The 25537-nt window shown below is 43.2% G+C and overlaps 1 protein-coding gene across 1 annotated transcript; it reads right to left on the reverse strand.

The window, feature by feature from the left end:
* Nucleotides 1-383: 383 nt before the first annotated feature.
* plekhg4b (pleckstrin homology domain containing, family G (with RhoGef domain) member 4B) lies at nt 384-24638 on the reverse strand (the record flags this gene model as incomplete). The annotated part of the gene is made up of 23 exons (XM_080006124.1): nt 384-835; nt 2033-2295; nt 2722-2994; nt 4792-4908; nt 5396-5573; nt 5690-5860; nt 6542-6766; nt 7334-7423; nt 8433-8682; nt 9110-10008; nt 10118-10282; nt 10374-10496; nt 10636-10774; nt 11034-11176; nt 11540-11638; nt 12124-12240; nt 12844-12930; nt 13487-13580; nt 14715-14838; nt 14996-15193; nt 17242-18526; nt 20244-20441; nt 24570-24638. The coding sequence occupies 23 exons, from the start codon at nt 24636-24638 to the stop codon at nt 830-832; spliced, it is 5313 nt and encodes a 1770-aa protein (XP_079862250.1). The 3' UTR covers nt 384-829.
* Nucleotides 24639-25537: the final 899 nt, after the last annotated feature.

Consider the following 25537-nt stretch of genomic DNA (forward strand, 5'->3'; position numbering starts at 1 on the left):
GTAAATTTGTACTCGGTCGGACAAGATGGGGCGAATGGTGGAAAATAAATGACAGTTAGACAGAGTGTTATTAAACTTGTGCTTAACCATCAGTCGCTGTTTGTTCTCATGGTGTTTCTCCATGCGCAGAAAAGCCCTTTGCTTGTGGCTTTGAGTTTGTGCTTTGGTATCAGTTGATGTGATCAGCACTCTCTTATTTTCAGATACCCTTTGAAAAAAAAAAAGAGAATGTAAATTCTAATTACAATATAATGGATGGTCCCGCTCGTTGCAATCTATGTGCATGTGTTATGAATCTTTTCTCATATCAAACTTGAACCCATGAAATTCATACATTCAACATTTTTGGTTTAACATTTAATACATTATCTAATAATCTGTACAGAATTGCAATACACAGATACCATGAAACGTTTAAGGAAGAAACTGTTTTTCTGGTGCTTTATTAACAGAATAGCTAAAGCTTGTATGGATCACTGCCTTCTGTAATGTTTCAATTTGTTGGTTTTCTTGCAATATATATAGTTAATAAAAAAAATCTACATTATAAACACTGATGCATACCTACAGTGGTGAATAAAACAAATGTGCAGAGCGAGCTGTACCGTTACGACAGTGTTTAATACTATGTATAAATTTCACCTTTACAGTATATCACAATGAAATGCCATGTTGGGATTTAAGGTCTTTAGGGTCTTAGTGCTCAGTAGCTACTGTGCGTCCACACCTCCACTCCACCTCCTCTCCTCCTTTCCACCACCTATCCTCTCAGATATTCCCTCCAGTTGAATAACTTGAGTTTGGTGAAGAAGTGTTCGACCAGAGGAGCCTAGAGCTGGAGGGAAAAACAAAACAAAGAGATTTTATTTCAATTAATCGATCGCTATTTCAATTAAAACTTGCCATTTCATCATAGAATCCTGATCTATAATGAAATGCTGATGATAATGGTCCCATTATTACAATTTCAGAACTGCCTTCACGCCTTCCAGATATAGTACAGAGATATATCTTTAGGGCATATACTGAAGGTGCAATAAATCAGGCAGAAATTATGTACTTTTTCATTCTCAATTCAGTCTATGTGTTCTGCTGCCATCTAGCGAACTGAAAAGAAAATATAGATACTACAAACTCAAACTGCTCCTTTATACAATGAGTACTGTATGTTTTAGGTATTTCTGTGATGATTAGATTTTCTCCAAGTCTTGATTGATTTATTGCACATTAAGGCACAAGAGTCCGATAGAGTTGAATTCGACGTGGTCAAATAACAAGTGAATAACTTCCAAAACGACACTGATTGTTTGGTTGGGCATTGTGGGAACAGTGGGACATTCACACCATGTTTTACCCTGACGTCAAAGACACACGGAGGAACATAAAGACGACCCCAAACACCCCCGGCGGAAATGTGAGGAAGAGAGCACCAGGCAGCTTGATTTGAAAAAGGGAATCGGCGATCAGAGGAAAGAGGAGCCCACGGAACCCGAGCGGGTCGCTGCCATGCCGCACGCTACGAACACACAGAGCCGCGATTAGTAACCCAGGCCACGGGGCGTTCCTCAGAAGCTGTTAATAAGGCCAACGTGACCACAAACCACACAACACCACGTTCGCCCGGGTGAGACCCATTACTTACAAAGCTAAAAGCCTCTCAGCTCTCACTCACACCATTGTCGAGAGACCTATTGCTAAATGAGAGGTCTTGCTCTGGCAAAGAAAACAAAACAAAACAAAAAAAAAACATAAAAAGGTAAAAAGAAATGCTTGATGGCAACCTGCTATTTCAGTCTGCTTTATTCTGCTTTTTCAGCTTAAAAGTCATTTTAAATTAAATACTGATAAAACAACCACAGCCACAGTAACACAGTCACTTACTTTGATCTCTTATATACATATATACAGAAACGTACACAACTCCCCATCTTCTTTGCACACAAAACGACACTTCTAGAGTAAAATTTGAATTTGTCCTTTATTTCTTGCTTTTTCTTTCTCCACCGAACACTGATGGATAAAAAACACTCACTGCCGTGATGAACTTAGTGGCCTGGGGCTGGAGGTCCTGGTCCTTCTGGAACAGGGAGGCAGGGCTCACGGCTGAGGGGAGAGCGGAGGAGCACAGGAAGGCGGAGGCGGAGGAGGAGGCGTCGTCCTCGTCGTCGTTGTTGTTGTTGTTGTTGCTGTAGGAGTCGTCGATCAGGCCGGGGTGTCCCGGGAGGGTGAGGGTGCTCAGCCCCGTCACGCTGTCGCTTGACGTTCCCTGGGAGGAGCTTTCCGAGCTCTCCGTCACTGTCACGGCGAGGATGAAGGCGACGTCAAGCACTTTAAATGAGCAGTTCCGATATTTTTGGCGAAGTTTACACTCCCACAGCCCGGTTCCACGCCTGGATCAGGAGTTCGATGCAGGTAATGGGGAACGAATGACAAACTGCTTCCAGTGAAAAAGGTGAACACGGGTTGTAGATTTGTCCCCTATCACCTGCATCGAACCCCTGACGGAGTGATAGAGCAGCACGTCCAGTTTGGAGAAAAGGCTGGAACCTACCTATATAACAGTATATAACAGTAATAAACGTCTAACTAAATGTCAAATCCATTCCTTTAAGCCTTAAACTGTGCTGCAGGTTGTGCATTTGTCCCCCATTACTTGCACTGAACTCCTGATGCAGGGTGCGGAGCCACACGCCCATTAAAACCCAAACTATCAGGACTCACTCATTGAAGGCTGACTCCCTGCGTCCTGCTCCAGCTCGTCCTCCTCGATGCAGTCGTACGGCCACTGGGCGAAGGAGGGGACGCTGCCCACGGAGTAGGGGTGCGGGTGCGAGGGCGAGGAGTACAGGTGGAGGTTGAGCGAGCCCAGGAGGGAGGAGGACGACTGGCTGCTGGAGGAGGAGGTGCTGCTGTTGGAGATGGTGGAGTGCGGCCTCTTGAAGGAGACGGAGTGGTCGAACGACGACACAGCGATGGACGCCCGGCTCCGACATTCTGCCGTTCAACCATAGAGGAAGATGCATTCTGAGTGAGGTTCTATCGATCTATCTATCTATCTATCTATCTATCTACAGTATCTATCTGTCTGTCTGTCTGTCTGTCTGTCTGTCTGTCTATCTATCTATCTATAACTTTAAGCTTTTTGCCAAGTTTTCTATTTTATTTTATTTATTGTTCACTGTTTATCTTTAGTTTTACGTGTATTGCCATTTTTCTTATTGGTCTTCGTTCTACTTTTAGGTTTATTGTTAATTTTTAGGTTTATTGTATATAGCCAACTTTTCAGCTTATTCTTATGTTTATTGCCTAAGGCGATTTTCCTTTTTTGGGTGCATACGCGATAATTTAATCCATTATTTTAGGATAAATGGACAAGTTGAGAATGACTGTAATGTACATGTCAATTGATGTGAGTCAGTTCAAGCAGTAAGTTCAAATACTATTGAAAAATCTACTGAGTGATATAATAATAATCATAATAATAATAAAAAAATAATAATAATAATTATTCAATAGCTTTATTTATATAGCCCCTTTAAAACACACTTTACAAGGTGCTTTGACAGATGAAATAAAATAAGAGTGCTCAGATCATGAAATTAAAGGTAAAGGAACATTAATAAACAGGAATTAAATGGATTAATTACAATTTAAGAGCGGATAAAGAGACAATTAAAATAAATAAATAAACAAACAAACAAACAAACAAACAAACAAACAAATAAATGAATAGATACATAGATAAATGAATAAATGAATAAATAGATTGATAGATAGATACAATATGACAATAAGAAATAGAAATAAAAAGGAAAACATTTAAAAGTAAAAAGTAAAATAGAAATCAAATAAATATAGAAAGGGGGCGACATCACATAAAAACAGATCTATAAGTCACTGACTCAGCCCCCGGATGCTGAACCGAACAGGGAGCCAATGGCAAAAAGCCATTAGGGTGATGTGATGTCGGCTTTTGGAACCGGTAAGAAGCCAGGCCGCTGCGCCTTGAACTAGTCGGAGTAATGTAGTAACTACTGTAGGAATGTGAGCGTAGACATACACTGTCAGCAAGAGGAAATCTCATGAGAGGAAGCAGGACCAGATAATATTTTGGATAAACCTTGTGGTCGTTTAAGGCAGTCATTAAATGTTAATTGGTTTTGTTGAAGTCGCCTTGTTACTGCAGAATGGGGGGTAATGTCCTTTGAAAATTAATTCACAGTGGTTAGAACAGAGAGGCCTCTTAAAGAACCTAACTACAGAGGTAAATTAGGAAATCCTCAAAATATTTGCACAAAAAAAAAAGTGACAGAAACAAGACAAAAAAATATATATCCTATGGAAAACAATAAAAAAAAAAGAAATGAATTAGATGAGTGTGAATTACGAGGTAGATGATGGTCAGGAGGATCAGGAGTGAATGCTGAATATTTTCTTCATTTGCCTTTCTTTAGTGCTCGTGAATTGTGGTTCCCCTTTCTCTGCCTTTATACTGTATTTCCAAGGTATATTAAATACCTCAATTTTGATCATTCATTTTTACTATAGTCGCATAATGAATCGTTATATTTACTGACTGACTGATTGATTTTTTTCTCATAGACTAACGAGTCATTAAATTATATCATTTTGACGAGCGGTTTGAAACAGGGAAATAATAAAGAAAGAAAGGAAGGAAGGAAGAAAGAGAAAAAAACACAACCAAGAAAGAGAGAACTAGAAGAGAGGCTTTGGAGAATAGGGAACGCAAAAAGAAAGAAAGAAAGAAAGAAAGAAAGAAATAAAGCGTACCTGTTCCCTTCATGATATAGTCTATGGCTCTGTCGCTGATGGCTGCCTCACTGGGCTTGATGTCCATGAAGGGTTTGCTGCCGATCCCCATGGAAACCATCTCCTGCATACGCAGCTCTGCGATGACATACATATACCCCTGTTTTAATCAACTAATAACATACCTGGATTGACAATAGTGTGTTGGTGTATGCAACTAAATATACAGAGGTGTTTAGAGGGAGACTTTAACTTAGCAGTACTAGAACCACCATGTTAAAAGATATAAATGATGAGTAGGTTGCGGAGATAGTACTACAGTCAGATAGTCAGACAACTCGATGGTGCCACACACTTCCACGCCCTTATTGACTAACTTTGCCGCCTGCCTTCTTACTGCGCTCCCTCCACCTGTCCCTGTTGGGCTCCACTCTTGCATCCAATGGGGGAATTCGAGCTCATCACTCCTATATTTTGAGCTCGCTAAGGATGCCTATGTTTGCTGTACAGCTTGTCGGCAGTGATCGGCAGTAGAGCACGGACGCCAAACTCAAACTGCGCCAAATAAATAACGATTATTTTGAAGTAAATCCAAGCTCAAAGGGATTCCGTTGATGACCCTGACCCCGGTTTCGGAGCGCCTGCCTCCACAGGATCTTGCCGATGATGGCCGTCCACACGGCCTTGACCTCGGCCGAGCTGGCTTGGAGGATGAACGTGTCCTGGGACTTCCTCCGCCGGAACCAGATCTCAAAACGCAGGCCACTATCGCCCACGTTCTCTGTCATACCGATCTCTGCCGTCTAAAAACAAAAAAAAAAAAAAAAAAAAAAAAGGAAGGAAAAATGATTGGATTCGGACTTGAAAGCTCTCGGGGGGAACAGGGGTCGTGTTGGAAACCGAAGCTCAAAGCTCTTACTTTGAACGACTGTTTATAGATGTAAATGTCATATCCGCCTTCGATCTTCTTGGTCTTGCTGAAGAGGATGAGGTCCTCGAACAAGAAGACGTGGCGGAGGTATTTCCTCCGTCCGCACCACACAATGAACTCATCCTGGCAGCGGAGCTGGCCCTGCTCTTTTAAGTTCACCTAGAGAGGAAACAGGGTCGTGTACATGCGTCAGAGGGAACAATAAAAAATAAAAAAAAACTGCAGGGAACCGTGATCTTGATACAACATATGCAGGCTAAATAAACTCAATCTTAATTAGATCCCCAATAAAACAAAAAGGTCCTGACGACCGCTGTACAGGACAGTGTTATGATAATGTTTAGCCTCTAATGCCACTACTTAAAATACATCCTGTGTGGGAGTGGTTCTTGACCGGCGGGCCCGAGATCTAAACTTGGTCGTGGGTCCATTGTCCAGTGGAAAGAGGGTGTATATATGTCACTGTACACTTTTTTTGAAGTGTAACTGAATGTGTGATATATTGTATTTTAATTTATTTTGAAATGTGGAATGTGGAAAAGGTATAAATAATAATACATAGTGATTGATAAATAATCATATTAAAATAATGAATTTCAGAATAAATCAAAGTAAATGTAATATTTTTGTCATTGTTATATTTATATATATATACACACTATACTATACCCAATCTCAATCAAATAAAACTATTCACTATTTTCATGCATTGTGAATTACGGTGCTGTTCATTTTGTGAAATACATTTGAATGGTTTGAATCTCAAACTGTAATTGGGCAAATACGGATCCCCTAGAAGATCCCAGCTGAGAACTGTTGTAATATACGATTATCTCTTACATCACAGCCCCGAATGGCGTCCATAGCCAGCAGGTCGTTGCCGTGGCGAAGCTGGAACTTGACCATCTCCTCGGCGGTGCGCAGGTCATTCAGCTCCTGCTCCTGGGACTGCGCACACTCCTTGATCAGGTCCTTGAGCAGCAGCGCGTACTTGCTCATCCTCTGGATGGGCTTCAGCAGGTAGGAGGCCAGGTCCATCTTGTCCCCCAGCTCCAGCTGCTTATTCTGGACAAACAGGGGGGGAAGGATGAGTATGGATGAATGATGGAGACCTAGTATATACTTGACTTTACTATATACTCAACCATACTGCTACTGCTTTCTGTGATGCTGATGTGACACCATTACACATTATTACTACACTGCTGCTATAGACTATATACTACAGCATACTATACTATACTGTACTTATTTTCGCGTAATATAGTGCGACTATTTATCACAGTGCTACTCCATGTTAACCCTCTGGATGGATATCTAAATATGTTCCTTTATTTTTATCTCCATCTTACTTCTTATCCCTTTCTTGACTTGTACTGCTTTTTTGCTGCTATGACAACTGAATTTCCACACGGGGATTTATAAAGTTTTATTTTATCTTATCTTATCTTATGTTTATTATCAACATCAATCGTTTCACCAGTGTGTTCTATTATGGGGGTCACGGGGCTTGCTGATTTCCACTCGCTCTTGTGCTGTTTACAGTTATACACCCGGGTAAGTTGACCCGGGCAGGTTGTCACTCTGTCGTTCTGGGGGGTCACGTGTAACCCAACCTGTTTCCAGACGCACCTTAAAGAACCCATTCCCATGGCTGGTGAGCAAAGCGTCGGACCGGGGCTTATTCTTGCTGTACAGAGCATACATTCCAAACTGATCCTCCTGCACACAAGAATAACAAGTTACAACAGTCACTACAGTAAGAGCTGCAAACGTACACACACACACAGACACACACACACACAGACACACACACACGCACATACACACACACACATGCAGGCACACACACTTTTGAGCAGGCTTGAATGTGTAAATCTGAATAAAAATAGTCACAAAGTCACCGTGTGATTTTCCTTACACAAAACATGTTAACATCCCAACAAACAAACAAGGGCAGTGCAGTACGTGGTAATAATACTTTAATAACATTGTAGACACTGCAATAATTTAGCAATTACATAGTAATCATTTACATTTTATATACCTACACATACTTTATCCATGCATCTGTATATTTTATGTAATTGGCTTTTTCTGTTCTATATTTTTGGCTATTTTGGTTCATTTGGTGATTTATTTTATCATTTTTTAATGCTTATTGTCTGTACAGCATGCCATATCTTTGTTAAAAGTTACATAGTAATAATGTTAAGCTACTCATCCATTGTTATCCATGCTTCTATTATTGTTTCCATATTTATTCATCCTCTCCAGTATATCTGTCTATATTTAAATTTACTAGCATACTAGCAACCATTCTGCAATAGCTTTTAATTTAATTTATCTTGTGCATAGATAACATTTTTTATATTGTGTTTATTTTTGTAAATGTATTTTTCTTTCTTTATATTTTTTAATGCTAATTGTCTATACAGCAATGAAAATGCATTGTACAAGAATAAACATATTCTTGTGCAAAGTATATAAATATATAATGTTTTGACTTCAACATTCACAATGAGCTAACGTTTAAAATGAAAGGTTTAATTTAAATCGCACTGCATTTGCATAATATTGAAACAACGGCGGAAGAGTGACTTCCCACGTTATGTTTGTTTTGCTGGAAAGTCGCTGGATGCATCAGAGTTCAACACATAAATCCAGAGACTCTCCATCAGCGCTGTGTTTAGACAGCCGGACGCCCGGAGCGCTCAGGGGTCGGACTCACGTGTCTCAGAAAGCAGCTGCTGATCGACAGTGGCGAGTGGGCGCACGACTCCAGCTCCTTCAGGAAGTACTGGCTGTGGAAGTCGCAGAGCTTTTCCACGTTCCCGAAAATGATGCCGCGCTTGCCCCGCAGGTCCTGGGGCAGGTCCAGCCGCTCCATCTCCGGGAAGTATTGCTCCACGATGTAGCCCAGAGAGCGCACGTACTCCCTCTCGGTGGAGATCATCTCGTCCATGATGTGCTGCACTTTGCTGTTTTGGCGGGGGGAGATAACATTTTTCACATAACCAAGACGTTTTAATATAGATTTTCAAATTTCATTCCACCATATACGTAGATGTTGTTGGGTCAAATAACATTTTAAAAAGTAAAAAAAAAAAAGTTTTTTAATAAGTCAACTGAAATCAAAGTAAATTGTACACATCAGACTAATGGTTGACTGTTTTTAACTGTGCACAAACGCATTTTGGATTTGCTGTACTGCTCATTTTGTGAAATTTATTTGAATCATTAAAATCTCAAATTGTATTTTTGTTCATGACTTAACGACTAAGGACAAATGTGGACACTACAGTAAAAAGGTATAACAGTAAAAACAACTGGTACAAAATAGCCTCGTATGATCATAAAATGAACCAAAATTATGCATAGTTCAGGCTCAGTTACTTAGATCCTCACCTGCTCTGCTTCTTGCTGTCGCCCTCCATGTGGCGGCTGTGCGGCCTGGAGGGGGAGGACAAGCTGCGGCTCCGTCCCAAAGCAGGACTGGTCACGTCGGGCCTCTGCAGCTTCTTCTCCGCGGACACGTTGTTGGTCACCTCCAGACCCTTGATGTAGACGCCGGTGTAGCCGTGGAGGTGGCTGGCGTCGGAGTGGCCGCAGTCCCTCGGGCTCAGCTCGTAGCTCATGGTCTTCTTCATAATCTTCTTCAATGGCTGTTTGCGGTGGCGCGCTGCCGCCCCAGAGTAGACGGGCTCCGAGTAGCAGGAGACGGACGAGTCGACGGTGCAGTCGCTGTCCGTGTCGTCGAACAGCGACGGACTCTGCCTCAGTTTGATGTCACAGTCGATGGGATAAGAGAAGTGGGAGGAGGAGGACACTGAGCCGGTGGGGCTCTTGGAGAAGGGTCCTGCAGAATGAGGCTTGGCATCTTCGAACTCCAGCGGAGTAGCGGCCCCGCTGGGGTGAGTGGGTGTACTGGGGAAATTAAGACTGCCGTTAGGTCCCTGTCTTTCCGGGGAAGTGCTCTGTTTGTCCACAACCTCTAAAGAGGAGGCCGCCGCGTTCACAGCTTTTGGTTCAGAGGCTGCGGTGATGGCCTTGGCCAACGTCTCCTCCAGCTGCCCCTTGGTTTGCTGACACTTCTGCCACAGTACGTTCCAGTGCTCCAGCTGCCCGGCACTCTCCAGCGACACCACCATCTCGTTCAGTGTGCCGAAGTTGTCCACGGAGAACTTGGACGCCTCGGTGTGGTAATCCTGCAGGATCTGCACCACGGCAGGAGGGAGAGAGACTCCACCGCTGTCGATGCTCAGCTGGCGGAAGTAGTCCTGGCAGTGCTCCATCCACTTGTTGGCCTAAAGGGAAAGAAGACAAGAGATTGAGGGCATTGCCATTTGCATTATGTCACTATAAATGCAAAAGCAGCACCAATATGCACATGACGTATAAATTACTGTTACTTACCGAGTCGTAGAACTCATATAGGTTAGTTAGGGTGTCCAGCTGAGACTTCCTCCTCTCCACTCTGTCCAAGATGGAGCCGAGATGCTGCTTAAAGTCAAGGAAGACGGAGCCGGGGAGGGACTCTGGGGACTCCTTCACGAGCTGCAGACCAAGCCTCTGCTGGTGCTGTGAGAACAATGACCACATTAGTAACGATGGTAATCCGGGTAAAAGTTTTTTTTTAACCTCAATGTTCTTTTTAAATTAATGTATTTACCACTGACTCCTCAAGGAAGTGGCCCAAACTCTGCCTCATGTCATTGATGACGGCTACAGAGAGATTTTGTGAGTCCAATGGTAAGAGCTGCTTCTCTCCTTCCACGCTGAACCAAAGTTTGATCTGAAGAAAAACAGAAAAATTATATCAGGACTAAAACATCCCCAGAGTTGGAGCCCATTATGGGGGAGAGGTGTCATAATAATACACAAAGCCCACAACAGAGTTAGAGGAAGGGAAGGAAGAGCTAAAAAAGTCCCACCTGCTGCGTCTGCTCTTCAAACTTTCGCACCTCCAGCAAGGTCTCTAACTGTTTCTGGGACTTGTTGGACAGGATGACCAACTTATGAACCTCCTCGTCCACTTGGTTGTACAAAGCATTGACCATATCTATAGCATCCCTGAAAAAAAAAAAGATTAAAAAATTCAATATCAGATTTTTTAAATTACCTTATAGCCCATATCAGAAGTTATGGCCCTGTTGATGTACACTGCATATTATGACTTGCAATCAGTACATATAAATTGGCAGTTTTTTAATTTTTGATACCTTTTGATGCAGTTTGCTCCATAGAAGTTTTTGAATGGATTCTCCTAGAAAGTGTTCACAACCCCTGTAATTGAGACCCCGTCACAATAATAATAACCCTACTCCAGCACCTGTAGTTGTCGTTCTCGCAGGCCTCCTCTTTCCGGATGCGTGCCAGGACGGTCCCGCCCTCCAAACGGAGTCTGTTCAGACGGGTGTCGTCCAAAACGCTCTTCATGAGATGCCTCTGCCGCTCCATCGTCTCAGACACTTCCTGAAATAAATGCCACACAATATCACAGAAATGAAAAAGGAGGAAATAAAATGTAGCCCATTTAAAAGGGAAACAATTAGGAATGATTACTCGCAGGGATTTGAACTGAACTGTAAAGTGTAATAGATCTTCTGATAATACAATTGGAAAAGTAGAAGGTGTGGATAGGGGATAGGGGGTCTGGACCTCAAGTTGTTTTTAGACAAAGGTCACGGTGCTGAAACAAACTCCTTGACTATTGTCTCCGTGTGAGTTGGGACAAGCAGCGAGGGGAGGAAAAGCGGCCAGCGGGGACGTAGTGTGTGCAGAGGGAGAGAAACATAAATCAAACGTTGAGGCGAGCAGACGCAGCGAGGCTCTGACCTGCGACGTCTCCGGGCTCAGGCTGCTCTCCAGAGAACTGACGGACTGACGCAGCGACGAGAGCGAGGTACTGCAACTCCTGGCAAAAGGTTCGATTTTCTGACAGATAGATAGATAGATAGATAGATAGATAGATAGATAGATAGATAGATAGATAGATAGATAGATAGATAGATAGATACTTTATTTTGAATTGCAGTGAAACAGCAGATCACGTCAAAACAATAGACAATAATAATAAAGCAATAAAATTAAAGAAATTGGCAATATGCAATAACTAAACTAAACTAAAAAAAAATAATAATAAAAAATCTAAAAATACAAAAAAAGGATACAATAACCCTAAAAATTAACAAAAAAAAAGGCAATATACATACAATATTTTGTATCAACAATTTACAAAAAATAGGAAATTGCAATTGCAATGCAAGTTTGCAAACATATAAGAAACAGAATTTCTACATATACTGTGGATACCAGGGTGGAAAAATATAATATATAGAGTATTGCAAAAGACTATAAAGTTAGACAAACAGCCAAGCGCTAAGCTCTACTGAAACAAAACAATCAGAGAAAATGTGTACCTGTCTGAAGTGGATCCAGTGCTTGTGGTCATAGTGGAAGGTTCCGTCCAGGTCCGGGGTCAACTGAGTGCTGTCCACGTGCTTCAGCAGGACCTTGAGGGACGTCAGCACTTCAGTCTGTCAGGAGAGAAACAACAACAGCACAGTTTATTTCTGCTTCATACACACAGTGAAAGATCTACGGGCATACAACGTCTAAACCTGAGCGTACAGTAGTACAATCCATATGACCTGTGTGCTGCTAATTACAGTATGTTCACAACACAATGGGCTAAATGAATGGTATGCACTGGCTTTGAAATCGATCATTTGAATCTGAGCACCCGGCGGGATTTGTCTCAGATTTCATTACAAAAACAAAATGATGCATGATACATTTATGTTATGTAAAGTCAGTATTCAGACAAAAATACCAGGGATATCTTACATGGCTGTTGTCTGTCATTTCAGTAATTTGACAGACATTCTGACTGGTACAGACCTTCCAATGAAATGAGACTTCAGGCAGAAAGTTCATGCGTTCTCTGACTGTTCATGTGAGAATATTTGACAGACACGTGGCTCCTAACATGCCGGCCGAGCACAATAGCCGTCTGGGTGGAGCGATCATTTTAGAGGCTTGAGATACAATTTGAACTAACCCCGCACAATGCAAACACAGCAGGGCTGTGTCTTTTAAAGAACTCTTTGTCTGACCAAAACACAAACATTTGTTATTACCTGTAAATGGACATCCCTCTCAGACTTGGCAGCTGTCTCCTTGTCCAGGAGAAGCAGAATTGAATAAAGTGCATTTGGTACTAAAGTCTGTTAAGAAAAGAAAAAAAACAACTTATTAGAAGTCAGCTGAAATGAGGCAAAAGAACACAACCAACTTATTCATTTCCTAACATCAACAATGTAAACAACGTTAATTGTGTATTTAAAGTAGCTTAAACGCATTGCGGTTTGCAGAATTATGTGTGCTCGGATCGGTAAATAACTCATCATCACGGCGTGATAACACGTCTCGTGCGAGATGGCGGGCAGCCTAGCGGGACCTGGCGTGTGGTTAAAAACAGACAAGTGAGCACAGGCCCCCGCACACGTGCCCCGGGGGCCAGACTTTCTGCAGGAAAAATAAGTCCTACGTACAACAACTGCAGCTGCAAGAAATTGAAAGGTATGTTTCTCGAAATTCAACTTTGTTGGAGACTTCGGGGAAAGGAGAACAATTATATATGTGTGAGGGCATGACGGTGTGACAGTGTAATACGTCTGAGAATACTTTGGCATTGCATCTTAAAAGACGAATTTAGGTTCAGAATAACATGGAAACCTCCCTTGTGTGAGGGTGATACCCTGCTCTGTATGTTCCACTCACCTGGAGCTCAGACAGAGATGAGAACAGAGCTGGACACGGCGGCTGCCTCCTGCCGTCAATCAGCACAGTGAGGCCTTGATCCTGCCTCTCCCTCCTAAAACCCCAAAATATCACAATTAAGGTTCTGTCCATAAGAGGCCATAGGAGGCAAGGATGCATAACACGTATACCATTCATATTTTTTATACCATTGTATTTTTTGTATATTGGGCCATCTTTGAGCTATCTTATAAATAGCATTGTTGTGCATTTTTTTTGTTCATGTTAGGATTATTTTTCTTGTTTATTGTTAATCTTTACATCTATCTATCTATCTATCTATCTATCTATCTATCTATCTATCTATCTATCTATCTATCTATCATCTATTTGTCTATCTATCTATTTGGTAGGTTGGTTGGTCTGGTATCTATCGATGACTTTTAGTTTTTTGACAAGTTTTTGTAGTTTATTTTTTATTGTGTATTTTATTGTGTTGAAGTTTATATTTATTGTTCACTGCTTATTATTTTTATGTGTATTGCCATTTTTATTATTGTTCGTTTTTTACCTTCAAGTTTATTTATTCTTGTTTATTGTTAATTTTTAGGTTTATTGTATATAGCCCACTTTCCAGCTAATTCTTGCGTTTGGTGCAAAAGGCCGTTTTCTTTTTTCGGGCAGATATTTAATAATTTCATCCATTATTATTGGGATATACAGACAAACTGAGAATGATTGTAATGTACATAATGTTATGTGATGTGAATCAGTTCAAACAGTAAGTTTGAATACTGTTGAAAAATCTGCTCGGTGATGTAATGTGAGCGTAGACATTCACTGTCAGCAAGAGGAAATCTCATGAGAGGAAGCAGGACCAGATAGCATTTTGGATAAACCTTGTGGTCGTTTAAGGCAGTCATTAAATGTTAATTAGTTTTGTTGAAGTCGCCTTGTTACAGCAGAATGGGGGGTAATGTCCTTTGAAAATTAATTCAGTGTTAAGAACAGAGAGGCCTCTTAAAGAACCTATATTTGCACAAAAAACATGACAGAAACTAAAGAAAGACTAAACAATGTAATATCTATCCATCTATCTATCTATCTATCTATCTATCTATCTATCTATCTATCTATCTATCTATCTATCTATCTATCTATCCTGAAGTGCAGTTCAACAGTTCCCAGGGGTTAAAAAAACAGGTGTGATATTTACTGGGGTCAGAGCAGCAGAGTGAGTGTGACTCACCGCAGTGTGGAACAGTAGTATCCCAGTAAACAGGTGAGCTCTGTGGCCGCGCAGCTCTCACCGGCCCACACCCGACCCCTGGTGCACACCTGCAGCACGGCCCTCCCACCGCGGTCTCTGTTTCCTGGGGGTGGAAGGGAAGGCCCAGAGAGGGGGGTTGGTGCATTACCGGGAAGCAATTACGACCCCCCACCCCCAGCAATGGAATACTTAACCCTGCAAACCCCGTGGGGTGCAAGTGACAACAGCTAACAGACGCTCTACAGTCACTTTCCACCCACCTGGTAAAAGGATGGCCCCGGACGCCAGCAGCTCCTGGTTGACCTCTGACAGCAACGTGGGAAGGTGCGAGTTCCAGTCGAAGGACGAGAGTGAAGCTAATCTGGTGGCCGACCCATTTGCAGTTTTGGGCGAGGGAGGCTCTTCCTCTGCGTGGCCGTGCTGCCCGGTCTCACCGTTGAGGCTAACGCCGTGCTGTCCTGCAGCGGTGATTGCAGACGGTAAATACGACTCTTCCCGATGACAGGTGTTTGTAAAAACGACGGCTGTACTTGAACGCATTACAAAACAACAGAATGTGGACGCTTGCTTTCACCTCAGTCCCTTCTTACCTAATACAAAACCCTCATGAAACAAATGTTCATTAGTGGTGAGATAGGCGTGCTCCAGCGGTGACTTCACTCTGACTCACCTTGGAGACCAGGTGTTGTCAGTCTGACTCAGAGACAACAGGCACTATAGGCAAGTCTGGAGTTATTACACTTTCATAATTGATCCTCTCTCTCTTCAGTTTTGTAGCCCTCGAGGCAGGAGAACCAGCGCTAAATGACACCACTGCTATATAGACTTCAGCCTTTCCTTGGACGTGCCGAGCGAGCAGTTCCTAAACAAAGGACTTTTCATGTTTTTCTCCCCCTTCTTCTGTGTTTGCAGAAGTGTGTGCCAAGATTGATGTAAAATGTTGGTTAAATATCTATGTATGAAATGTAGCCCTTCCATAAATAGGTGCTGGACAGTTAGGCATCACTTGTATCTGTATCGGAATAGCATTTTTAGTCTTTTTAAATGGTCTCTGGGCTCACGCATTGGCCTGCTGTGTCCTCCGACAGTAGTCTTTCCGGGCTTAACCTCCATTGTCTTAAAACAGTCAATGCATTTCCTGTGTGACTGTGCGGCCACGCTTGTGTTTGCCGCGTGCTTCTGAAATTCTTTGTTTTCAGAGGAAGTGGCAAATGTAGAGCAAAGCCTCGTCTGCATTGTGCCGTGAGAAGGAATGTTTAGAATTCAACATTTAACACCACTTAAAGCCATCGATGACAAAAAAGTGCACAGGTTGTTGTGTTGAAGCTGGGAGTTAAAGATGAAATCAAACATAGATAACACACTTCAGATGGGATGTTTGTTTGACGGTTGAGCGTTTGTGTCACATCATGGGTAATTCTATCCCTATAAGCTGGAGGTTTTTTTTCTTCCTGAGAGCAGTGTGAGTCAGTGCAGGTTAGGTCTTGTGTTTCTGAAGTGAATAGACCCTACATTGACACAGGTATAAAGCCTTTTTCCTTCCCAGTGGCTGTCAAGGTTCACAAAGGAACCTTTTGTAAATCAGGCAACCCATCGGGGACCAGCACAGCCCCCAAGCGCCTAAGAGACTGGAAGGCCATCTCGCTGTAGGATGCTGGGATCCCTCTGGTCAGTGACAGGATCCTTTGTGACTTCATGGCCAGTCTAAACGGCTCCAACTTTTCATTGTGGGAAACCTGCTTTACAGCTTTGCAATCCCTGAAATACAATGCTTGCCGAGGTAATCTCACTGCACAACAGCCATGTGATTGACTACTGTAGAGATCTCATACAGACACCATATATTGGTGGTTTATATGTACTGTACCATTCACCCATCTGTATTTGTCTGGGGCAATGTTTTAGAGATTAAAATAAACTTTGTTATACTTAAAATCCAATCTAAATACCAGGAAGGGGTTGTGCCTCACAAAACAGCACGATTCCCTGGATGGCACTTCACATTACTGCTTTCCTGATCTACCATGTATGAACCAACACAAAGCCAAACGGAATGGCAGCAGAAAATAACACAGGTTGGTTTTCAAACCACACCTTGGTTGGATTAAAGTCCTGTTTCCAGGGTAGGGCCATACCTGTCACCAGAACATGCCAAACAACACATTTCGTGGGCCTTGAAATCCAATCTGTCACCAATGACAGCATAGTCAATTGAAAATTACAGGCCTCTACAAAGGGACTTCTTTAACCGGCTTCTTTGATCATGCTGCCTGTGGTGATTTCACACAGAAGACCAGATCACTGTTCTGAAACCGGAACAATTTTGTCTGCTGATAGAATCAGATTCAGAAATAGCCTGAAACTATTAAACAAACAATTACATTTTCACTGTCACAGTACCATTCCATAACTACTATGTAGGTTCCTTAGTTACATGTAAATATCTGTACATTTTGACATTGTAGTAGCAAGAGGTTCAATAATAGCAGATGCAGTATGAACATACCAGGCTCATCTTTGCTACTTCTCCTTTCAGAACCAGGAAAAGCAGCCTCCAGGTCCAGCTTGCCGAAGCGGAGCGCATAACCGTTCATCAACTTCTTGGGGGAAATGCTTGTGGACCCCCCTGAAGAGGAACGCTCACGGTGACCTTTAACCTGGCCGGCCTTGTTAGTCCTCTCCAGTGACTTGGAACGTCTTTCTGCCCGTCTCTCGGCACTCCGCAGCCCCCTCTGAAGGTAAAGCAGGGGTGTGCTCGGCCAGGAGTCATCTCCGCTTAGCCAGCCCCTTGTGCCCATTCTCCGGGCGACGTGTTCACTCTGTGAGGTGCGGGTGTCAGGGCTGCTGCCGGGGGTCACCATATTCTCCCTATAGCTAGTGCCTGCACTGTGCTCTGGACCCTCCTCCAGAATGGACTCAGAACTAGAGCCAAGGTTCATTGGGTTTTGCAGGGCCTCCATATAGGACTTCCTGAACAGTCTTCTGCTTTCAAAGGTGACAGAGTCCCTTGGGAGGCGGCGGCGAGGGCTAGGGTTGCTGAGGTCTGTGCTGAAGGACAGTGTCCTGGACCCTGGCCCTCTCTCTCTCCCACAGTCCTTTTCATTACCTTGTCCCATCCCATTCTCTTGAATAAGTCCTTCTGGCTTAGTGCTGTGTATAGTGGTCTTGATTGCAATAAGGCTATGGTGGCTCTCCGCTGAGTGGAGAGCAGAGTCCTGAGGTGTCTTATCGCTGCTTAGATCCATGTGGGTCCTGTTTGGGGTGGTGGGCTCAGAAAAGATTGAATCCGCTCCCTGAGAATGCAGGGACTCTCTGGAGCTGCGGTGGCTGTCCAGAGTCCCAGTGGATCCACTGGTGCTGCAGGCACTAAGATGGCCACGGAAGCCACTTCCCGTGTGACGTGATTGCTTTATGGCGTCCGCTGTGCTGCTGATAAACAGAGGATTGACCACGTTCTTCCACGGCGTCCTGTACACAGCTGTGCCAGTGGTGAGCAGACAGTTCTGTAGAGGGTGCAGGTTTCGGTCGTGTGTTACATTCTGCAAGAACTCAGTGGTGAAAACACTGCCATACATGCTCTCTGTGATAGGGATTTCTGCAATGGCCTGCCCACTGGCTGACAGGCATTTTATCACCAGTTTGGCACTCTTGTGGCCGAGAGGAACAATCTGAAGGTAGAAATCTCCTTGTTTTAAGCGCACTTTGTGTAGAGGGGCAAGCTGCAGAACCACCTTCTCATGGATACAAAGGGGCCACCCCTCATGATAGAACAACAGGCCTCGAAACCGCACCTAAAAAAGACAAGAACACGCTGTCAAAAACAGGATAACATGTCATATGTTCAACAAGGACCTATAATGCTCCTTTTCAACAAGTTAATATAAGTCTCTGAGGTCCCCAAAACATGTCTTTTAAGTTTGCTGCTGAAAATACCATTCAGATTATGCATTCTAGCCATTCTAACATGCCTCTATAACCCTCTCATTCAAAAACTGGCTGTTTTTTGTGAGTGGAGCCATCCTCTGAGGCCCAGAGTTTTGTGAGCCAATGGAGTTTGAGCACAAGTTCTGGGTTCTGTGAGCCAATGGCATTTGAGCATGGCTTCCGGGTTACATTGCATTTACACCGTCACTTTCATTGATTTTAACTTATCAGTCCACCCCAAAATCTGTTTCTGAACAAATTTGAGGGGAGAAATAAGCAATCCAGTTGCTGAATCGTCACTCATATTAGATCTACAAGGCCTCATTTAAAAGATTGTTCAGACTATCGTTGCCGTGCTAAAGGTGCTCCAAGCTTGTGAGACATGGACAGTGTACCGGGACACCGCACGCTGGGATCTTTTTTTTCATGTAAACGTCGGAAAATAGAATAAAATAAATAAAAACATCTACAATAAAAACAACATTTTTATTGATTTTGTTTGGAGAAAAGCACAGCAGATGGGATGGAACAGATGACCATATAAAGAAACCTGTGATGAGCTGACGTCAGCTCGTGCGGAGAGTAGTAAAAAACATGGGAAACCAACGATTTGTCATTAGTTTACCTCATTGTTTGACACTTTGACCACATCTAATATGAACATCAGACATTGTAACAATATATATATATGACAGAAAATAAGGAAAAGCATTATAGGTCCGCTTTAATCTGTAGAATGGCTTGCATCATTCATCTTACATCTGCACAACTGTGTTCAAACACATGTTTAACTTTAATGAAGAGGAAAGATGTTTCCATGAGACCCCATTGGATGAATCATTGTGCACCTTCTCTCAACGGGAGGAAAACCTGTCTGATCAAGCCTGGATTCTTAGCAACCAACAAATCTTCACTGTGACACTTAACAAAAACATACCGTAACGGCTAAAATACAGCGCTTGAGGGTTGGTTGTTTTTTTCCATTGAAATGAAAGTGAATGCAAGCACTGATAAGAGAGATTCTGCTGGGGTTTCTCATATTGCTTGTAATACAAAGACACTCATGCACAGCAAAGTCTTCTCATGGGATTAGTTGAAACTATGGCTGTATTGCAATCGTCACAGTGTAATCACATCGGACATGATTACAGAGGAATACAGTTTCACAGCTTTGGACATGAAGCCGACCCTAGGTACTGCAATCAAAGCTTGTGGGAATGAATAGTGAATTTCAGTTTGGACCGTGGCAACCTCTCCCATAGACCAAGGTTTCCCTTATTTTCTTATTCTGAGAAGGATAGTTACTTTTCAGATTGTTTTCTAATCAATAATACATTTTATCTCAGCCTGATACTCCCCATTCCCAAATATAAATACTATTACAAATTAATATTTGGAAATATTGGAAATGTTTTGCCTCACCACTATAAGGCCTAATCAATTTTAGACTTATTATTCCAGATCAAGAATGTTTGGGGAAGTACTGTGAATGTCTTGATGACCCCTGCTTTTTTCCCTCACTGTCTAAGAATTCTTTCCTTTGCCCTCAAATAGTATGGTACAGTATGTTGTCAAGACACTTACGCAGGTTTCTTGCTGAATAATTTGTAGGATCCTCTTGGCCGGAAGTAGAAAGTCGATTAAGCAGCGGAGTCCGTCCCCGCGGTACTGCCGTTCAACCACACTGAAGAGCTGCCACAGCACAGTGGCGGCTGTGGCGGTGAAAGGCGGGTACAGGGCCGACAGTGTGCTCTGGATACAGTTGTCTAGAGACTCAGAGTCCTAAGGGAGAGGCAGAGTGAAGATTGGTGTACAAGATTTATTTAAATTAGGACCTAGGCCATAGTCCTGTATATATAAGACTGTTGTTTCCCCCCCCAAAAATCGGAACAGTAACACCAATGCAAAGTCATCAGTAAATGTTGGCGGTTATGATATTGCCGTGTCGTGAGGATTACAATCGCAATAATGTTTGCAAGTTATAATATATAATAATATATGCTAATAATATAATAATGCAGAGAACATCCAAGAGAACAACACCGCCAACAACAGCAGCAAGGAGCTGCAGTGCTATCATGCATAATGCAATCACAAAGTTGGGAAAGTTGAATATGACAGGAAACGCTGGGGCATGATAGCCTTTCCATGAGGGAGGGGAAACACCTGGTATGAATGGCGTCACTGCGAGCGGACACAAACAACAGAAGTGGAAAGTCCAGAAGGGGCCAAAGTCGTGCTCCCTTGTGCCAGGACGTTGGATCCCTACTCCATAAAAACACACAGTGTCACTGTCGACTATCATCTGGCCCTTATTTGACACGCATTGTGATATACTAGTGTCAGACAGAATACTGTACATGACCTGTGCGACACTGTCACAGGGGACAGTTAAACCTGTCCATGAGACAACTGAAAACCGACGTCTGGGACTTGATTGTGGGTGAGTAGGACCAAGTCTTGCAGTCATCTACACAGTACAGGCTGTGGCCTTCACCATGGCTTAAGACCTCGCTGCCGTCTGCCTTTACCGAATGGAACATAACATTGGAAAAGAGACATCTTTCTCGAAAGATAACTGCACAAAGAGATAGCACTGCCAGGGGGAATTCCAACACAGAGACAAGAATGTACCCAAATGGGTAAAGTGGGAGTAGAGGATGCAGTGTTTTGTTGTTCTCTCTAATGGCAAAGCCAAATAATTGTTTACAATTGAAATATCTGTAGGAAGGACGGACTGACAAGGCCCGGTTCGAGGCTGAGGACGTTAAATATTGCCAGTCAGATGTCTCAGACATGGTGAGATCTATCTTGTTGTTCTGTCCTTTTCTGCACCATCAATTAGAGGAGAGTGACTGAAGTGCACTGTATTGGTTCACATGCCACAGCGCTACTACAAGGCACCTATTGTGCACTCCGCCTCTCTAAATGCTATGTACTGTACACTGTTGGTGCCTTGAAAGAAAACGCCCACCTCCATTAGCAGTCAGCCTCTTAGTGAAACAAGAATGTCTCTGGGCATTAGTCACTGTTGCGCCAGGGAGGCAAAGAATAACAGGGGATTTTATTGGAGGAAAGCTAACAATAGGAGGAAAGCCCATCACTTCATGGTTTTTGGACAGCCCAAAGAGTCTTTCCTCGGGTTCCCAAGGCAGAGAGCACAGTGGTCGCGACAAAGTAAAAAAAAAAAAGACTTAATCTGCATAGCGGAGACTTTAAATCAACTGCTTATTCAAATTGTCTCACCGGGGAGTCCTGTCCCAAATTGGGACATTAAAAAAGCTAATAATGCCCTGCTTAAGCAATGAAAACATTCAAAGTAGTAGCCATTTATTTGTGTAATAATAGCCTAAAGGCAAGGTAAAACCTAAGGTTAGAAAACCTTTGCTGTGGACCGTTTGAACCTATTCAGGAAGGTGTGTGACCCGGCAGGTGGTAGACATACCTGCATGTCTCAGCAAACCTGCTTGAGCCGAGCTTTCCATCCATTTCAAGCCCGGAAGGAATGCATAGCATGGTGTGTGTCTGTCTACCCTCAACCAGGACAGTAGTACGCTGGGACGTCCTACGCTAGCTGATGCCAGGTATTTATAACCGGCTGTCTGTGTGAGGTTGTGGCAGAGACCTGGCTTCTAATTAATAGCTTGGAGAGCCGGTTGGGACAGCAAAGACACTGTTGTCTTTGCTGTCAGTAAAACAGCTGTGCCGGCTAGGAAGGACAATACAACTGTAGCAGCTGGGTCAAATAAGAGAATATTCCACCAAGAGGTGGATGAAAGGCATGCACTAACTCACATTTAAGTTGAAATAGCTTATTTCTAATATACTGAAAACTGGTGGAAAACACGGATTTGGGGATATCCAACTGTTCGATGAAATATGCTAATAAAGTTGTCTGATAGATCAAATTGATAGTACATTACAGATGTGTAATATATATTACGTACTCCAAGTGTACTCAGATTTACTCTACAACAGCTCCTCCAAAATACACTTTTTTTTAAATTGCATCTTCTAAATATGGGTGTCAGAAGGCACAGTGGTAAAAACCAATGGGAGAAGCTGAAAGAGTGGGTGTCACTGAGGAAAAAAGAAAGCGAGACAGAGCGAGAGAGAGATGGTCAGAGACACATTTTGTGGGTCAGAGACACAAAAGGAGCTGCCTGCCAGGCCTCCAGTGGAGCATGAAGCCACCAGGGGAGTGTAACAGGAGAGCCCAGGAGCCCCATGCAGCCAGCTCACAGAGCAGCCTCCTTCCTGCCAACCCTCCAGCACCACAGCCCCACAAAGGCCACAGGTTGCTCAGACCCGAAACGCCGCCAGGTGCCAACAGGCAAACAAAGCCTGGCGAGTCTTACCCTCAAACCTGTTGTTTGATTCTGCTTTTGATCTAGACCCATAGAAATCTGATCGTATGAGAAGAGGCTTGGCTAAGATAGGCAACAGCAGAGCGAGGCAGTGTTTTGGCCAAACAATGTGGGAGGTCTATGGGGCTGAGAACACTAAATGGCAAAGTTAAAGGAAATAAAGCAAAATGCCTCAACATACATCAGCCAAAATTGTGATAGCAGTTGGGGAAGTCACTTCAATAACACACTATTACTACCTCATTAACTTAACTAAGGGTGAACGACTTCAACAGACACCACAAACACTTGTAGCCGGCTACTGCATGATGGAGTGTGGTTCAAAAAGATGCCGTTATCAAGGTTATCTCAGCTGATAAACTAAAGGCGTATAAGGCAGTTCCATTTTTGCTAGCAACCCAATTAGACCAGATAGAAGTTGGCTGACAGAAAGAAATGAACAATGATGGATGATTAACATCCCGTAAATGACAATATTTATCCCACTTATCCCATGCTCACAATAAATATGATGGTCTCCAAACATTTTGTGCAGATTCCCACGTCGGTTCTCAGAGTGACTTCCTGTCATCACCAGGCGACTAATGACCTTGTACAAAAGGATGCAAACAACATTGGACAGGACATTGTTTCAGAGCAGCCATTGGGAAACCCTGCTGACCCAAGATGGAAAGTTACGTCATGGTGCATTGTGTACATACACCAACACACCACACCAGAGCACATGTATAAACACACAAACCCACACTCCATGGGGCGTGCAGAGAATACCAAGGGGTAAAATAAGTGAATGGCGCTGTTAACTTCTCTGGGCAGAGATGGGAAGCTACAGACCGACGAGAAGCAATGGTGTCTTTGCACGCAGGTCACCCTATGGTTTACTCAAACAAGAAGGTGATAAGTTTGGTCAGAAGGAAAATAAAGACCCAAACAAAGTGTACTGCGGTGGCCTCTCATTGTTTTGTTGAGGGGTATTCATTTCCAACAAATAAACACACTCTGTAGCATTCACAGTACAAGAGACACAGATAAGATAGTTAACAAAACAAGTTGGAGCAAAGATTGTCAAAGTGTAACAATGAAAAGGCACATGGGCCATATCAAATTGTACAAATACAGAGAAAAAATAAAAATAAATAAAATGATACATTTTAGCAGGCAAAAGTTCCATGTCAGTTTGACAGTGTTTTTCCAGATCCTTCTGCATAAATCTAGCTCCATGCATTGTTTGGGCTCCATGGCCAGACATAATATCAGGACTGCTGGGAAGAGAAGGACACCTACGTATCCCAGAAAACACCACACGGTGCAAACACCACCCAAAGATAATTCAAAAAGTAAAAGTACCTCTTTTTAACATGACTCAAATAAAAACCGGAATAAAAATATAAATCTGAAAATGAAAAAAAATAAAGAATGAATATAAACACCTGCATACACACGCCAACAACAAATCGTTCCACAAAATCAGAGCACATCTATATGTTACTGTTAAATAAGGTCACAGGTTAGGTGTCAAAGAAGTAAACAATCCAACGCTTACCTTAATGCTCAGGTAGTTGTCGCAACTCCGGGATTTGGCTCTGGAGTGCATTTTGCCCAGAGAGAACATTTAGCTGGTTTGCCAGAAAAAAAGTCCCTAAAGCTTCATAAATAGATCAGCAACATCACAACCCCCACAGATGTTAAATCCGCCGTGAAATCCACTCTGTACGTGCTGTGTGTCATTGCTGTGGCATCAAACATGTGTGGTGGAGTCCAGTCCCTGGCTGGCTCTCTCTCTCTCAGTCTCTCTCTCTCTCTCTCTCTCTCTCTCTCTGTGTCCTGGAGTGCAGGGAAGCTGGAGCAGACAAACTAGCACTGGAGCGTGAGAGAGGCAGCGCTCTGGGTTCCCCGTCCACCCCCCTGCCCCCTCCACCCCTCCACCCCCAACAACAAAACCTCCCCCGCTCCGCCGCCCTGCAACTGAAGCCTCTCCCAGCTGGATAATGCATACTGATGCAACTTCCCCGAGCCATTCAGAAACCACACACACTACCTGACCCGCGCACGCACAATAACACCCGTCCTAACCCCCATTCCAATCCACTCCACCCAGCAAGGGGTAGGACCCCGCTCCACCTCCACTCCCCCAATGACCCTTTGCACCCCCACCCACCCCCCTCCTCATCCCTCAATGGTCTTTCTTTTGTCCCGACAATACAAATGGACTAGGGTTTCAGCTTATTCTGCTGCTTTTTTAAAAGGAAAAGCTTGAAAAAAAAAAAGAGAAAAGAAGACATCAGCACAGGATTGGTTGGTTGGTTGGGGTCAGCCGCCACAATGGTGCCCCCTTAAAAATTCTCAGGGGAATACCCAATCAGAGCACTGACAATATGTAGGACGTCTTATTGTTAAGGAAGACAGATGTGACGTGTTTAAAAAAAATAGGTTGGATTTATCAAGAAAGACAAGAAAGTCATGTCACCTATGTATGGGGGTGGATGACTTCAAATATCTCACCGACATTCC

The sequence above is a fragment of the Zeus faber genome (genome assembly GCF_960531495.2).
Source record: "Zeus faber genome assembly, chromosome: 8".
In the NCBI taxonomy this organism is placed as follows: domain Eukaryota; kingdom Metazoa; phylum Chordata; class Actinopteri; order Zeiformes; family Zeidae; genus Zeus; species Zeus faber.